General features: G+C 43.2%; 1 protein-coding gene across 1 annotated transcript in view; it reads left to right on the top strand.

Annotated features, from left to right (window-relative positions):
- Positions 1 to 18,336, top strand: part of RLF (RLF zinc finger) — a 95,231-nt gene that overhangs the window by 57,629 nt on the left and 19,266 nt on the right. The window contains exons 5-6 of the mRNA XM_073615455.1: positions 697 to 899; positions 5,671 to 5,807. Of these exons, the coding sequence (XP_073471556.1) occupies positions 697 to 899; positions 5,671 to 5,807 (340 nt within the window). The remainder of the gene's footprint in view (positions 1 to 696; positions 900 to 5,670; positions 5,808 to 18,336) is intronic.

Genomic DNA, 18,336 nt, shown 5'->3' with positions numbered 1-18,336 from the left:
GTCCCATCTGGATGAGGTAGAGCAAGTGAGGGGGTAATACCTCGCTTTTACCATACCATCCTGAGCAAGTGTAAAATATATCTAAAATAGACTAAGGTAATTAAAACTGAAGAGGGGTCAGATGTAAAGATTAGCATGTCGTCAGCAAACAGCACCGTACGTAATTCCCTGGGGCCAATGTGAATGCCTTGGAGGGGAGCGGAGGTCAGCAGGATTATCGATAGTGGTTCCAAAGCTAGGTTGAATAGAAGAGGAGATAGTGGGCACCTTGTCTTGTCTTGTACCTTTTTTTTAAATAAAGGGGTATATTACCATATGAGTCTACTGAGGTGATAAGATGTGTAGACAGGTTGGAATACGTTTTGCGTAGGAATTCTACAGTGCGACCTGTGAAACCTAATTTTGTCAGGACCATGACCCCCCCCTCATGTTGGCATGTGACCTGGTGTGGTCCAGGAAATGCGTCCATGTAAGCCTTTAGGAAGTTAGCTGGCATTTTTGAGCTTTTGAATACCTTTTTAAAATCCTAAATCCCCTGTGATGGTCATGTAAAATGGGGTGAGCAGATGTCTCTTCATCCATTGCTTTTAGTGAGACATTGACCAATCTTTGACGAATATAAACTCCCCTCTTCCAGAGTAACTGCTTTTGTAAGCTTTGTTTCTACACAGATTTTATTTTATTTTTTTTCCACAGTTAACTACTGGATTTTACAAGAAGGCCTCAACTTTCTCCAGTTGCGCATTAAACATTTAATGAAGACAAACTGTATCCAGCAAGCAATGCTACTCTCAAAAATATGTTCAGATTCAGAAGAGACTTCAAGTGACTCTTTTTTTCGACAGTCCTATATTACATGCTTGTGCACAATGTTACCAGATGATGAAGCATTTAAAGAGGTACATATAAGCATTCCAAAGATGATTAGGGTAATGGTATTTGCTCTTATGTTATTTCTTCAATTGTCCAACTGTCATGTTAACAAAATGTGTACTTACACAGACCTAAATCAAGTAGGTGAAAGTGATTTGTAAACTGTGTTTGTTATTAAAAAAAAAAGATTTTGCACAGAGCAGCCCAATACCTATTTTCTGAGGTCCCAAACAGTTGCTATGGGGGCACTCATGCAGACTCTATCCCAGGCAGCTTGGCCCTGCTCACTCCTCATTGGCTGTTATTGACAGTAGCAGGAGCCAATGGCTACTCTACTCTCATGCCCAGTGCTGGATAGCTATTGGGCTCAGGTAGGTATAAAGGGGGGCTGGGGAGCTGCACACAGAATGTATAAAATGCGTTTAGGTAACAAAAAAACACCTGCCCTTAGAACCAATTTTATTATCTGCGTCTCTTCTTGGTGCTTTGCTTTACCAGAAATGTTGGTTTCTCAATAGATTTACACTAGGGATTTCACTTGAGCGGTGCAGAGGGAGTTGTAAGCATTCACTGTTGCATAACCTTTTTGGCCATAATTGTGTTTACTGACAGGGTTGCTTTAAGTTTACAGCAACAGGTTTTTGTTTTTTTAGCACTTGCTTTTTGGTAGTGCCTCTCCCTCTACAGATTTTCTGCTATGTGAATTCTTACAATAATTTTGGAAAAAAAAAAAGCAGATACATCAATGCTGCAGCATCTGTGTAATGCTGTAGCTGTTCCACATCCCTACTAAGAGGAGGAACTGAGTGATCACATTACTGCTGTTATTGAGCAGTGACTGTCATTGGGCTCCTGTGACCCACAAGAGAGGTAGGGCTAAAAACATTTGCCATTCTTCTCTTTTAGGAAACAATTGTTTCCTGTGTCCTTGCGGTGACAGACGTTTTACGATGCAGTAAAATGTCTGTCAGCGCACATACTGTGAATTCACTTTTAAAGTGTATGTACAGTGCATCCGGAAAGTGTTCACAGCGCTTCACTTTTTCCACATTTTTATTTTTACAGCCTTATTCCAAAATGGATTAAATGTATTATTTTCCTCAAAATTCTACAAACGATACCACATAATGACAAAGTGAAAAAAGTTTGTGTGAAATCTTTGCAAATTTATTAAAATTAAAAAAACCTCACATGTTCATAAGTATTCTTGAGTATGATGGTACACGCTTGTAGAGATAAAACAAAGGCGCCACTTTAAGTGCTGTAAATCACACAATCTTTAATAAAAGCTGAACACACGGTACTTACAAGGGTACACTGGTCACAGGCATTGGGGCATGAACTGCCGGGTATCATTGATGTGAACTGGATCCATAGTGCTGGATGGCAGCTGTGTTCGGAGAGCAGGCTGCGTCGATGGCTGCTGACACTTCCTGCTAGCTGACACTTCCTGTGGTTGGAGCGCACGCCAATAAACAGGGGGATGAAGTCACTTCCAGTGATTGGAGCCAATAGGCCATGCGTTTACGGGCCTGAAGAAGGGGCGTAGCCCCATAAACGAGTCGCCTATTGGCTCTGATCACTGGAAGTGACTTCATCCTACTGGTTGTCGGCGTGCGTTCCAGCACTATGGATCCAGTTCACATCAATGATACCCGGCAGTTCATGCCCTAATGCCTGTGACCAGTGTACCCTTGTGAGTACCGTGTGTTCAGCTTTTATTAAAGATTGTGTGATTTACTGCACTTAGAGTGGCGCCTTTTTTTTTATCTCTAGAATCTCCAGAAGATTGCTTCTTATCCTTTAAACGGGGCTGCCTTCCAAAGCTGCTATCTTTTTATAATCCATATGGACTTTACACATGCCATTGGTTTATCATGTTCATCATTTTTTAGTAGAATTTATTATTGAGTCGCCACTCTGTGTCTCATTTTCTTACCGTGAGCAGATTAGAGTGGTGGTCACAGTGTGTTGGCTCTAGCGCTCACTACATCCCTGTATATGATGTTACACGCCTGGCACACCTATTTTTGGGCAGTTTCTCCCATTCTTTGCAGAACCTCTCAAGCTCCATCAGGTTGCATGGGGAGCGTCGGTGCGCAGCCATTTTCAGATCTCGCCAGACATGTTCAATCGGGTTCAAGTCTGGGCTCTGGCTGGGCCGCTCAAGGACATTCACAGAGTTGTCCCATAGCCACTCCTTTGTTATCTTGTCTGAGTGCTTAGGGTCATTGTCCTGTTGGAAGATGAACCTTCGTCCCAGTCTGATGTCCAGAGTGCTCTGGAGCAGGTTTTCATCAAAGATGTCTCTGTATATTTCTGCATTCATCTTTCCCTTGATCCTGGCTAGTCTCCAAGTTCCTGCCGCTGCGGGGGCTGGTCCGTTTGTAACATTTTACATACAGAATATGGGTGTAATATGTAACATGTTACGAAAGGCGAACTTATCCTATAAAGCGGTATTGAACCCAAAACCAAAAATGTAATATTGCAGCTTACCAGTCATTAGATGTGGAGCTGCATCAGTTTTCTTTTCTTTGGCCTTTTCCCTCTGTTTTCACCTGGTGATCTGGCCAGTATCGCACCACCCGTATTAGTGAGACGCATCTCTTGCTAAATGAGCAAAGGAGGCATAGCAAACAGCAGCATGGTCAGTCTGGGTAGAAGGGGTGTGTTATTTCTTAGCAGATTTAAATACACTAACTAATTGAAGCCAAACTCCAGCTAACACTGATCCGTTTAACCACCCCTGCCAGTGTTAAATGGTTCATCTCATCCATGTAAACTAATACATTCTGCTGGAGAACCTGAGCTTTTGAAAAAAAACAGACTTACTGGCTGGATCACCAGATAGAAATTGCCGAAAAGCAAGCCTAAAAAAATGACATCACATCTAAAAATTAGTAAGCTGCAGTATAATTTTAGCTTTTTGGTTTAGTACTGTTTTAACTTTAATTTCCTCTTTGTGATTCTCAGGGGTTCCACAGGGGGGGATCCCTGCTTCTTGCACCACTATTGATAAGTGGATTAGATAACTCATTCAAGATGGTCTAAAAAATAGGGTTCCTCTTTTCCCTGTTAAGACTCATTCTACAATCTCTTAGTGCTTTATAGACTTCTCACCATCAGGCATCTATCTGTTCCAGGCTGACAAGGCATCCACCTGATCTTCTGTTCATACATTTAAAGTCTAATAATTTATTTTATTTTATTTCATTTTGGATAGAGTAAGGGAAGGCTCCCTGTCTTTATTTATTTTGCCACCTGTGTCTTGGAGATTTACCTTCACTTCCTGTCCCATATCCAAAACGGTGAGTGAGGAAATACCTGCAAATTAATGGAATCCCTTGGGGCCCCCCAGTTCACCAGAACTAGTGTCCCAAAGGAAGATTTCCCCTTTATTATTTTTCTGGGGACAGCTCAAAATTTGGGATTTTATTTTACTTTTAAGTACTACCAGTAAACCGGACAAATAAAGAGCATAATTCTCTCTAACAGGTGTTCTAATCCCTCTCCACTATCTAAAACTAAAAAAGTTTTGCCTTCAATTAAGTTCTACCAGGTGGATTTTTAGGACTCCGTTGATGCTATTTTCTGGCGTAAGGTGCTTCAAACTGCTCTGTCTGTCAAGTCTTTCTTGACCCTTTTGTTATGTGGACCTGTTGGCATTTGTTTGTGTCATTGCCCTCCCCTCAGTTGGACTGCTTTTGGATGTCCCATGGTTAAAGTTATAAAAAATAAAACCGTTTCTATGTCCAGCCACCATTGCGATAGACCCTTGGTTATAGGCTGGTACCTTTGGGTGATTGGACCCTAGCAGAGCTTTTGAGGACATGCACCCTGGATATCCTCTTATCACCTTACCCCACACCGACTTGTGTCTTTTTTCAACCTCACCTACTATGTAACTATATTAGTTTGTCTATTTTTTGCTTGTGTCTGAGGGCGCTTCCTTGGCACTTCTTAAGGACATAATCTCGGGATGCTTAACGTCTTTAGTCAACTGTCCTGGATCTGTTACCTGCCCACTTAAAGGAACAACTACCTTTCACAACTATTACATAACAAATCCCCTTCCTGATTAGCAAGATACAATATCTTGGGGTACAGAGAGCTTAAATCTGTCAAGGGGGGAGACCTTAAAATACCAAAAATGTAATCCCAATATTAAAAACTCCTTTTAAGGAAGAGTAACTCTCACCTGGACATTGTTGAGATCCTCAAATATGTGTATATATATGACACATAAGCAGTACAAAGGGAGAAGAACTAGCATCCCCTCTCTCCCAAAGTGTCAAATTTAAAGCTGCCTGATTAACCCAAAAAGTACCCTTCCTTCAAAATCTTTGTGCTTGGGAAAAAGCTATAAAAACGATGGCAGGAGTAGTTCGAGACCTTTTGGGGACCATAGTGTCCAGCACAATGCCCTATTATATATTTTTTAATCTGTGCTCTTTTATTTCTACAAAACTGAAGGCATGATCAGTGTAGGAGGGGTTTTGCAGGGCTGTGTTTTCAGGTTTACCTGTGCCAGTATCCCAGTCACCTGGAGGTGTAGCAATAACCCCTCAATGGTCTTGGCCTGTCCTGTGATACACATTCTATTTTTTTTCATACTTAAAAGGCCTTTAAAGGGATGAAACCCTGGGAAATGTGTATGTATTGCAGAGATGTACTAAGTTGTTTTGTGTGTGTTGTTGTTGGGTGTTTTTTTTTTTTTTTTAACTGGGCATGCACTTAACAATTTGCCAATCAATGTAATTGTAGCACTGAAAATTATTTTACATCTTCATATAGATTTCTAAGATGGCTGGACAAGATGTGTTGGATGCGATTTGTAATCTGGAATCTGAAGGACAGATTAACACTGCATTTATTCTGTGTACCACATACCTTACTCAGCAGCTGCAGAATGAAGTAGCATCCTGCTCCTGGTAAGCAGCTATAGATAGATCATATAGATATAATCTCACATATTAAATGCACTCTCTTATGCCTTTGCTTAAGTTTATATTAACTTTTATACTGGGATTAAAAAAAAAAAATCACACAATCTTTAATAAAAGCTGAACACACAGTACTCACAAGGGTACACTGGCCACAGGCATTAGGGCATGAACTGCCGGGTATCATTGATGTGACTGGATCCATTGTGGCGGCTGTGTTCGGAGAGCAGGCTGCATCGATGGCTGCTGACACTTCCTGGGGTTGGAGCGCACGCCGACAACCAGAGGGATGAAGTCACTTCCGGTGATCGGAGCCAATAGGCGACGCAGTTAGAGCAAGGGGGTTGGCAGGACAATGTTATAATCATGGAAGATTTCAACTATCTTGGTTCTGATTGGACAGAACTGCTCACTCAACCAAGGCTCATAATTTCTTGGCAGTATTGCAAGACCATTTAACGACTGAAATGGTGGAAACCCCAGCTGGAAACAAGACTCTGCTGGATCTACTAACTACAAACAACACCAAGCTCATTGCAAATGTGGAAGTGAGAGATCATTTGGGCAACCATGATCAGAGTAATTGCGTTTGCCATATAGGAAAGGGAGGCATAAGGGTAGAAACATAACATTAAAGCGGAGCGCCGCCAAAATTTTTTTTTTTTTAAGTCAGCAGCTACAAATACTGCAGCTGCTGACTTTTAAAACATGGACTTTTACCTGTCCAGGGCGCCCGCGATGTCGGCACCCGAGGCCGAAGCGTCTCTCCGTCCTCGGGTGCTGCCACCTCCATCTTCGGTAAGGGAATCAGGAAGTGAAGCCGTGCGGCTTCACTTCCCGGTTCCCTACTGCGCATGCGCGAGTCGCGCAGCGCAATACGGATGGTCCCTGCTGCCTCTGGGACCCGTGTGTTTCCCAGCAGGCAGCGGGGAGGGAGCAGGAAGTGGCGTAAATAACCGCAGATTCTGCGGGCTATCTATGCCGGAAGTGGGTACAGATACCTGTAATATACAGGTATCTGTACCCCCCTCCCCCCTGAAAGGTGGCAACTGTGTCACCGGAGGGGGGGAGGAATCTGATGAGTGGAAGTTCCACTTTTGGGTGGAACTCCACTTTAAAGCGGAAGTAAACCCTCCTATTGTTTTCAGTCATGGTAGTTGCCATCTTGGCCTCTGTGTGATCTTCAACTGCCATGATGCTGCACTTGTGATCAGTTATGACATCAGACTTTTGATGGTTTGCCATTGTGGTAGAGGGCATAACCAATGTGAAAGTTCCGGCACATGCCAGGAATCTGCTTTTTGAAACTGTTAAATCGAGAGGTTTAGTTTCGCTTAAAATTTCAAAAGCGCCAACTTTGCCAAGCTGCACTACATGATGCTAAATGGGATCAAATTCTTGCAACTAGATATTCTGTTAAAAAAAAAAAAAAAATTCTTGCAACTAGGAACACTGAAGAAAAGTGAGAGTAGTTTAGGGACATATTAAACCATAGCATTCATAAGTGTATTTCAATAGACAGCAAATCTAAATTAACAAAAGCTAAACTGGGGTGGTTAAATACTAGGGTAAAAAGGATAATTAACCACTTCAAGACTGGGCCTATTTCTGACATTTGTTGAGTACAAATCAGTATTTTTTGCTAGAAAACTACTTAGAACCCCCAAACATATATATTAGTAGAGAATAAAATGGAGGTCGTTGCAATATTTTGTCGCACTGTATTTACGCAGCGGTCTTTCAAATGCAATTTTTTTTTTGAAAAAAATACACTTTAATAAAATGTAAAAAAAAAAAAAAAAAAAAAAAACTAAACCGTAAAATTAGTCCAGTTTTTTTGTATAATGTGAAAGATGATGTACCGCCAATAAATGGATACCTAACATGTTATGCTTTAAAATTGCGCACACTCGTGGAATGGTGACAACTACGGTACTTAAAAAATGTCCATGGGCAACGCTTTAAAAATTTTTAACGGTTACAGGTTTAGAGTTACGGAGGAGGTCTTCCTCTAGAATTATTGCTCTTGCTCGAACGATCGCGGCGATGCCTCACGTGTGATTTGAATACTGTTCACATTTGTGGGCGCGACATACGTATGAGTTTTTTTTGGGCGTTTTTTGTGACACTTTTATTGCTGTCACAAGGAATATAAACATCCCTTGTCACAGTAATAGGCAGTGACAGGTACTCTTTATGGAGGGATCTGAGGTCTAAAACCCTCCTACACTTGAAAGTTTTGAAAATGCCAAGATTTAAAAATGGCACTTCCGAGTTTCTACATCGGTGACCCGATGAAAGCCGAATCCGGGTTCGAGTCTCCAGCCAGCCGGCACAACGTGGCTGATGGCCCAGGTCTCCCGGTGGGATGGCAGACCTGGGCGGAGCAGCGGGAGAGTAAAAAATGCATGCCTGTGGTTTCTGTATTGTACTTCATGATGTCAGAGGACCTGAAACCTTCAGAACATAGGGGAGGAAGAGGCTATTGGGACCGGTCTTACAGACTGCAGTAACCTATGGGAAAGTCTGACTCTAAAGCTGGGTATACACACAGTTTTTTTTGTTGTTGTTCAACCAGCTGGTTAAACTAATTAAAAAAAAAAAAAACTAGCACATCCACTTCAGGGTGGATGCAGGGATCCCCCCTACAGCGCTGTAGAAATTAACCAAAAAATGGAATGTACCAGTACAAGTTTAACTTGTCCAGTAGACCATGCACAAATGCTTAAAGATCCAACAGATTAAGCCCGGGTTTACACTATACCGGGCTGCGGATCGCACAGGAGAGCTGTGCGTCCCTGTTCCCCGTTTCAGAGACTAATCAGGGCCAATTCTATGCCTGAATTCGGCCCTGAAACGGAGCCAAAGACACAGTGTTTTTGTGCAGTGCGCTCCGCAGCTGCCCCGGAGATATGTGGACCGGCTCCATAGGGAGCCGGTCACATTCTCCTACTATGCGAATTAGATGCGGGGAAATGCACATCTAATTCGCGTAGGTGTGAACCCGGGCTAAAGGTTGGAATTCCTATTAAAATCCTCTTTTTTCCTTGGCAGGGGCCGTTACTCAGCCTGCAGTCGCTGCAATAGGTTTCTGTCAGTCCCTAAAGGACCAGTAAAAAAAATTAAACAGGCCCTTAAGGAGGTCCCTGCACAACAGGCCTGTGATTTGACCGAAATACCAAAGGCATTATGTTTAGCCATAGACGCCATGAAAGACTCTATTCATCAGGCGAACATGCGAAGGATTCTGTGGTTTAAAAAAAATAAATACATTTCAGGCGAAGCACCTTGCAAAAGGCTTCTGACTAGTTTCCCTTTTCATGGGGATCAACTATTTGGGGATGATTCAGACAAATACATTCAAATTATTTCTAGTGGGAAGGGTACTCTTTTGCCAGTCAAAAGAAAGTATAAACGTCCCTCATTTAAGCTGACTCTTTCCCCTGCGCCAGGGGCATCCACCTCTAGGCAGTGGCGTCAGACTCTAGAGGAAAGCCTCAGGGTCAGGCCCAGGCACAGATGAACTGGGGCCGGAAATCTGCAAAGCAGAATTCTAAAGCCTCATGAAGAGGCGCTCCCCCTCACCAAAGTGGGGGGAAGACTTATGCAATACTCAGAAGTTTGACAAGAGGAAATTCAGGACAGATGGGTCATCTCCACGGTGTCTCTAGGATACAAACTAGAATTTTGGGAGTCTCCACCATCTCGTTTTCTGAGATCAAATGTTCCCAAAGATCTATGGAAAAAGCAATCCCTGTTTCGGGCACTAGACCGATTTTACTGGCTCAGGGAGTGATCATACAGATCCCCACAGAAGAGCAAGGTTTGGGGTTTTTATTCAGACCTCTTTACGGTACCAAAACTGAATGGTGATGTCAAACCCATTCTAGATCTAAAAAATCTAAATCAGTTCCTGAAGATCCGCTCCTTTCACATGGAGTTGATCAGGTCAGTGGTTTCTATCCTACCAGGAGAAATTCTGGCGTCTATCGACATTAGGGAGGCATATCTGCATGTCCATATATTCTCACTCACCAAGGGTTTCTGCGGTTCAAGGTAGAACAGCAGCATTTTCAGTTTGTAGTCATGCCCTTCGGGCTAGCTACAGCACCCTGGGTGTTTACAAAAGTTCTGGCCCCACCTCTAGTCAGGTTAAGGGCACAGGGCATAACAGTCTTGGTGTATCTAGACGATCTATTGCTAATAGACCAGTCATTGGCTCGTTTGGAGAAAAGCCCGCGCATTACAACCAAATTATCTGAAAAAATCTGGGTTGAATTCTCAAATTAGAGAAGTCTTCCTTAAAATAGCTAGAAAGGCTGGAGTACTTGGGTCTGATCATAGACACAGCCCAGAAGAAGGTGTTTTTTGCCTCAGGCAAGATCAAATGCCATAAGAGTGCTGATGCAGATGGTCAGGTAGAAAAGAGATCCCTCCATTCGCCTTTGCATGAGGTTGTTAGGAAAGATGGTGGCTTCATTTAAAGCGGTTCCCTATGCCCAGTTCCATTCGGGACTGTTGCAAAACAGTATCCTGTCTGCTTGGAACAAAACGGTTCAAGCTCTAGATTTGCGGCTGTCCCCAAAGGTGTTCCAGAACCTCAGTTGGTGCTTGGTACCTGGGAATCTGCAGAAGGAAAAAACCTTCATACCAAAGTGGTAATGACAGATGCCAACCTTTCAGGATGGGGGAGCAATACTGGAAAAAAACAACTGTTCAGGGACAGTGGTCCAGAACTGAAAAAGCCTTGCCCATCAACATCCTAGAGATTCGGGCAGCGCGTCTGGCTTTAATGCCCTGAACATTCAGGTTACAGAATTATCCTGTCAGGATCCAACCCGACAATGCCACAGCTGTGGCCTATATCAAATCACCAAGGGGGCACTAAGGGTCGCGCAGCTCAGAGTGGTTGACCATATTCTAGCTTGGGCGGAAAGGGATGTTCTTTGCCTATCGGCAGTCTTCATTCCAGGAATAGAGAATTGGCAGGCGGACTACGTGAGTCGCCAGCAGTTGTTCCCGGGAGAGTGGTCCCTTCACCCCGGAATCTTTTTGGCTATATGCCAAGAATGGGGGATCCCGGACGTAGATCTTTTGGCGTCCAGGCTCAACATGTAGTTTTCACTGAGTTGTTTTTTTCCAGGATCAATCTGGAAAGAAAGCCGGTAATTCTGGTAGCCCCAGCATGACCCAGAGGGTCCTGATATGCAGAAATCGTAAAGATGGCGGTGGAGGATCCATGGTCTCTTCCACTACGGCCAGACCTACTCTCATAGTGGTCGATATTCCATCCTACCTTACAAAATTAAATTTGACGGTTTGGCTATTGAAGCCCACATTCTGAAGAGACGTAGTCTCTCCGGGTCAGTGATTTCTACCTTCAATAATGAAGCTGGCTACCAGAGTCCTATAATATAGACTCTGGAGGGCTTATGTTTCCTGGTGTGAATCCTAGGGTTGGCACCCTCAGAAATATAACATGGTTAGAATTCTTGTTTTTTTCTACAAGTACAGATGAAGCTGGCCTTGAGTACTATTAAGGGCCCAGTTTCGGCTTTATCAGTCTTATTTCAAAGACCGCTTGCTTCACGTTCTTTGGTCTGGGGTTTTTATACAAGAGGTAAGGCGGCTTATTCCGCCAGTTAGACCACCCTTGAACCCTTGGGACTTGAACTTAGTTTTTTTGCCGGTATTCAAAAAACAGCCTTTTGAACCGTTACAGCATACTTCCTTGGTCCTTCTGTCAAGGGAAATAGTGTTTCAGGTTGCTATACCCTCTGTAACAGGGTATCAGAGTTGGCTGCTCTTTCCTGTAAAGAAGCCATATTTAATTAAGGTGGTTTTTAGGTTTTCACCTAAACCAAGATATTGTCCTACCGTCGTTTTTTTCCCAAACCCAGGTTCTAGGATAGAGAACTCACTACATTGTCTTGATGTAGCGAGAGCGGTCAAGTTCTATTTAACCACTTCCCTACCAGGCCAATTCTGACATTTCTCTCCTGTAAAAATCATCATTTTTTTTGCTAGAAAATTACATAGAACCCCCAAACATTATATATGTTTTTTTAGCAAAGACCCTAGAGAATACAATGGCGGTTGTTGCAACTTTTTATCTCGCACAGTATTTTCGAACGCGTTTAAAAAAAAAAAAAAAAAAAACAGTAAAGTTACCCCAATGTTTATGCATATTGTGAAAGATGAAGTTACGCCGAGTAAATAGATACCTAACATGTCACGCTTCAAAATTGCACATGCTCATGGAATGGCGCCAATGTTCGGTACTTAAAAATCCCCATAGGCGACGCTTGAAATTTTTTTACTGGTTACATGTTTTGAGTTACAGAGGAGGTCTAGGGACAAAATGATTGCTCTCGCTCCAACGTTCGCGGCGATACCTCACATGTATGGTTTGAACACAGTTTTCATATGTGGGCGGGACTTGCGTATGCGTTCGCTTCTGCGTGCGAGCACACGGGGACAGTGGCGCTTTAACAAATTTTTTTTTTTTTTTTTTTTATTGTTTTCTTTTTTTTTATTTTGACACTTTAAAAAAAAAAAAAAAAAAATTGATCACTTTTATTCCTATTACAAGGAATGTAAACATCCCTTGTAATAGGAATATGACATGACAGGTGCTCTTAATAGTGAGATATGAGGTCAATAAGACCCCATATCTCACCACTAGGCTGGGAAGCCTGAAATAAAAAAATAAAACGATCACCGCTTCCCAGCCGAAGCGGCGCCGTTTTTTTGAATGGAGAGGCCGGGCGTGACGTCATAACATCGCGCCCGGCCTCCGATGATCATAGAGAATCTCTATGATCTACACCCGGCGCCGGCGGATCCGCTCTCCGCCTCACCGATCGTAACGGTGAGTCGGAACAAGCACCGGGGGGGGGGGGTGTCCTCCTCTCGCCTCCCATATGAACGATCAAGCGGCGGAACGGCCGCTATGATCATTCCTATGGTGTAGAGATTTGCCGGCTGAAACCGGCAATATCTGAATGATGTCTGTAATTACAGGCATCATTCAGATATACCCGCTCAAAGCCCAGGACGTCATATGACGGTGGGCGGGCTGGAAGTGGTTAAAGACGACTGCTCAGGGCTGAAAGACTGATGTTTTATTATGCTGCCAAAGGGTCTTAGGAAGGAACAGGCAGCATCGAAATCCACTATTGCTAAGTGGATTCGGCAAATTATAATTCAGACCTAATGATTAAAAGGTAAGATTTTACCCTTTCATGTCAAAACGCACTCCACTAGAGCAGTTAATGCTTCCGGGGCAGTGCATCACCAAGCCTCCATGGCTCAGATCTGCAAGGCCGCAACTTGGTCTGCAGTCCATACATTCACCAGACTTTATCAAGTGGGTGTAAAAAAGGGCATGACGATATCGCCTTTGGGTGCAGTGTGCTGCAGTCAGCAGTATAAGTCCTCAAGTCTGTTGGCGCCCTACGGGTTGTGTCTCCCTTCCCTCAAATAGCATTGCTATGGGGAGTCCCACATAGTAATTACTATGGTGCTCTGTGTCCCATGATGTACGATAAAGAAAATAGGATTTTTATAACAGCTTACCTGTAAAATCCTTTTCTTGGAGTACATCATGGGACACAGAGGTCCCTCCCCTCTTCTTCTGGGTTATATGCATATTGCTTTGCTACAAAAACTGAGGTGTTCCTGGTATGGGAGGGGTTGTATAGGGAGGCAACTTCCTGTTTAGGGTGTACCAGTTTCTATCACCTGAAGGTGGCTATAACCCACATAGTAATTACTTGGTGCCCTGTGTCCCATGATGTACTCCAAGAAAAGGATTTTACAGGTAAGCTGTTATAAAAATCCTATTTTTTTTCTAGAAACAATACAAGAATTCTGCGTACTATTGCTGCAATACGGTGCTTTCTACTGTAGCTGATGCTACATACATTTTATACAGTGCTGACAGTGGCCGCATGTATTAGAGAAGGAAATGGTTCTTTTGGACCATCTTGGTTCAAACTGTTACATGAAAACTGAAGTTTGGTTTTAAAGCTGTATGGGCCAGAACCTGATGGGGATTTGGACACTAGCTCCCCTTGTGACTGGCAGTGGGCAGATCCATAGCCAAGCCAACAGCCAGCTATTGGTATTAAGATCTGCTCACTGTTCTCAATCACAAGGGAAGCACACCTGATGGGAAATTTTACGCTTCCCCAATCAGGCTCTACTCACGGTCAGTGTTGCTGGTTGCTAGGATGCACAAATATGCTGCACTGCTACATGGTGTACAGAGACAGGCACTCTGCCTGTTTCTGTACATCAACTTCGAGTTGGTTTTCTTACTGTTTTCGTGAGCTAGGTTCTGAAGGTAATTTATTTTTGAATTTGGTGCATTAGTAAAAGTGGCGATAGTAAGAACTACGTGACTTTGCCACATGTCCGTAAAGCTACTGAAACAAGCAGCAGGGATTTTATAAACTGATGCAGGACATTTTATAGGGCAATGCTGGCAGAAAAGTGTCACTAGAAGTTTGTTGAATTCCCCTGTCCTTTTATGATCTAGCTCAGAAAATACTACTAAAACTTGCCAGTCACTTGAAGAACATTTTAGGACACAGGTCTCTCCCCACTGTTCTTATGATCTCCTTATTGCTTGCTACAAAACTGAGGCTAGTTGTTGGCGCGAGGAGTTATGTAAGGGATGTCCTAACAGCTTCTTTTTTTTTTTTTTTTTTTTTTTTGCCAGTGTTCAGTCACCTGATGGTAGCTGCATAAAGCCCAGGTAAATGGCTAAGATCCTGTGTCCTATACTATACGCCAAGAAATTAATTTTAATTCCTACTGGCTGGAGGATGAGGTGGTGCAGGGGGAATGCAAAAAGGGCATTGCTGGTTATTGGAAAGACAATCTGGACACAGTAGATCCATTAACAGAATGGGGGGCCTTTAAGACCACATTGAGGGGTACCTTCTTGTCCATTACTGGTGTTTATAAGCAAAAAAAATCAGCAAAGTACTGAGGCATTCGAGACGGTCATGCTCACAGCAGAGCCTGCCTATGCTACTAACCCTGACTCCAACACAAGAGATGCATCAATGGTACGCAGAGTTGCAGCAATGGTATGCGGAATTCTTGTCTTTTTTCTAGAAAAAACAGTCGCAGGGAATTCGAGCTCCATTTGTTAGACCTTTACACAAAAACGCATGTTGCACGCTGCTCAAGTTGTTTGAACATGGTAACAAAGCTGGACTCCTATTGGCATACCTGACTAGGCCTGACCGACTCTCCTATTTCTATCCCACGCATTCTAACTACACAGAGTCAAATTAGTGACACCCCTAGGGATATTATGGAGGCCTTCTTAGACTTTTACAAGGACCTCTATACATCTAGGGTTGACTACACCGAATCCCAACTAAATGACTACTTGGCCGATATCTCTCCCCTCCCTATTGACTGAAAGAGAAGAATTGGAGGCACCATTCCTGTTGATGAAATCGCTGCGGCCATTTTGCAGCTACCAGCACATGGATCTCCGGACGAATGGTATGCCCAGTTACAAGATCTATTATGCCCATTTCTTTCATATACCTGTAACAAGACCCTAGATATAGGAACTCTTCCCCCCACCATGCGGGAAGCTCTGATTATACTATTATTGAAACCTTGCAAGGACCCTCTCAAATGTGACTCATACCGCCCGATATCTCATTAATGTGGATGTTAAAATCCTAGCCAAAGTTTTGACAAAACGTCTGACTGCTGTGGTTGCGAACTTGGTCAACAGCGATCAGGGAGGCTTTATACCTGGTAGATCCAAAATATACAGTACCCCCCCATAACTGTCCCCCCACCCATGCCATCGTGTCCCTAGACACTTGTAAAGCCTTTGACAGTGTGGAATGGCCATATCTCTTTCAGGTGCTACTGCTATATGGCTTTGGCCCCCGTATTATAGCATGGATAAGACTCCTCTGTACCTCTCCAGTGGCTCGTATCTAAGTTAACTCACATTACCGATTTTTCTTTCCAAATCACTAGGGGCACAAGGCAGGGGTGTCCGTTGTCACTTCTCCTATTCACTCTAGCTATGGAGCCTCTTGCTGTACGCATCCAATGTTCCCCTTTAGGGTCTCCCCATTGCTACCATAGAGGAACGAATCTCGCTGTACGAGGAGGACACCCTGGTATACCTAGCTGATACTCATGAGTCACTTCACACTTTGCTTTCCAAAATTAACACCTTTGGCGACTATTCTGGCTTCCGGGTGATTTGGGATAAGCCTAATCTCTTTCCTTTGGCCTCCGCTGCGATTCCCCAGATTCACCCAGACTCCAGACTGCAGGCTGTGTCCTCCTTTAGGTATGTTGGGGTTGTGGTAAAGATACCTCTATCGTCTTACGTTGCGAATAACCTAGGTCCCTTATTAACTCCGCTACAAGAACAAACCAAGCAATAGATGGACTTGCCTCTAAATCTCATGGGCAGGGCCAACACCCTTAAAATTATATACCTAAGTTATTGTATGTTCTGGCTAACTCCCCTTGTAAAATCCCTAAATCCATTTTTAAGCGTATAGTCACAATTTGCACGACATTCTTATGAAATGGCCGACCTCCCCAGATGGCACTTAAAACGCTAAGGTTGCCGACACATCTGGCAGGTTTGGCATTTCCTAACTTTTATCTATCTTATCTAGCATCTCAACTGGTCCATATTCATGATTGGCTGCACCCGATTGCAGCAAATGCATGTACTACCCTCCATAACGTTATCTATAGAGGGTGGTAGAGGTCCACCGATATATCTGCTGATATTTGGCCATTTTTGAGAAATCGCCCGATTATTATCCATATTAGGCTGATATTTAACACTGACCAAACCATTCCCACAAGCGTGGCGGTTGGCACTTTCCAGATCTGCTCAGTGTGTGTGAAACTAACATACAGTGCCTTGCAAAAGTATTCACCCCCTTGGCATGTTTTGTGTTTTGTTGCCTCACAACCTGCAATTAACATGGATTGTTTGAGGATTTGCAAACCTGTCAGTGCCATCTATACTGAGGACATCAAGTGTGTGGTAGAGTGAAAGGAGCAAACAGGGGGGAGCGGAATGGGAGTGGGTGAGTTTGAGATGAAGGAAGAAAAATAGGCCGCAAAAAGCTGCATCATATATCTGCCATCGGCCTCCCCGATTTCTAAATATCGGCATCCGCCAGAGAAAACCCCAAATCGGTCGACCTCTATAGACCGTGTTCTAGCTTGTCTAGGCACATCCATATTAGCTACTTCTCTTTCATTATTTCATTCAATTGTTTCGAAGATATCCAAACAATCTTGGTCGACCTCCCTCAATAACTCTGTGGTTCAATCCCAATATGCAGGAACTGTGCTCAACCCGAACCTACCCAATACCATACGCTGGTACTTTAAAGGGGTTAAATACCTATGTCGCTTATACAATGCATAGGGTTTTAAATCTTTCCACCAACTATGCATTGACTTTGACTTACCACGGTCTTACCTGTTATCAGCTCCGACATGCTGTTTGCTCCCAGTTTGGCTCGTTGGATGTCCCTATAACTATACCCCATTGGAGAAACTGCAAAGACACCCTGATCCCACTAAACTCATCTCCACTTACTATGCTGCCCTCACGACTGACTTTTAAGCCATACGGAATCTAGGGTTAGACGAAATGGACCTCTATGGACATTTCCCTCACAGAAGATGACTGGTCGGAATTTAGTGACACATACAAGACCTCAGTTATCTCTTCTAGGGACCGCATTATACACATCAAAATCTTTCACCACTCTCGCCTTACTCCAGCTAGATTACATAAAATGAGGCTAACCCCCTCGGCTGAGTGTTTCGAGGCTGTGGCCAAACTGCTGATTTCCTACACTGTTTCTGGTCCTGTCCAGTGGTTCAAGACTTCTGGGCAGATGTAGGTTCTTTAATTTCTTCGGCGGTGGGTCTCCTAAAAATTGACCATCCCAAGAACTGCTTTCTAGGCATCTTAGGTGATTTACACATACCGTCACATGCTAAGAGACTACTCAGCATTCTGTGTTTCTATGTTAAAAAGTCTATCTTGCTGTTTTGGAAGGGAACACAGACCCCTCTGAAATCCCTCTGGTTAAAGCTAACGATCCTATACCACTATACAAACTTACATTTGAACTCTGGAAAAGGAATAAGACATTACACAAAATTTGGGGTAGATGGATAGCTAGCCCTCTGACCCTTACCCAAGAGTCAATATATTATATTGTCATTTCTTGGTCGTGCCACGTACTTCAATGTGCTGATCTCCATTGTTGATATATGAAGTTCACACTGACAGTACAGTCAATTTAATGGAATTTTAATAATTACACGATATAGGTGAATTGATATTTATTGACTAAAAGATTGTATTGCTTGTTTATGTGTACCAATGAACAACCAAAGTTTTTTTTTTTTTTTTTTTTTTTCCTTTTGTATGTTGGTTTATCTTTAAACCCAATAAAAATATCTTAAATAAAACAAACAA

The sequence above is a fragment of the Aquarana catesbeiana genome, linkage group LG02, assembly GCF_042186555.1.
Source record: "Aquarana catesbeiana isolate 2022-GZ linkage group LG02, ASM4218655v1, whole genome shotgun sequence".
NCBI classification, from domain to species: Eukaryota; Metazoa; Chordata; class Amphibia; order Anura; family Ranidae; genus Aquarana; species Aquarana catesbeiana.
The sequence above is the reverse complement of the archived record's forward strand: the minus strand, read 5'-3'. Positions and strand labels throughout refer to the sequence as shown.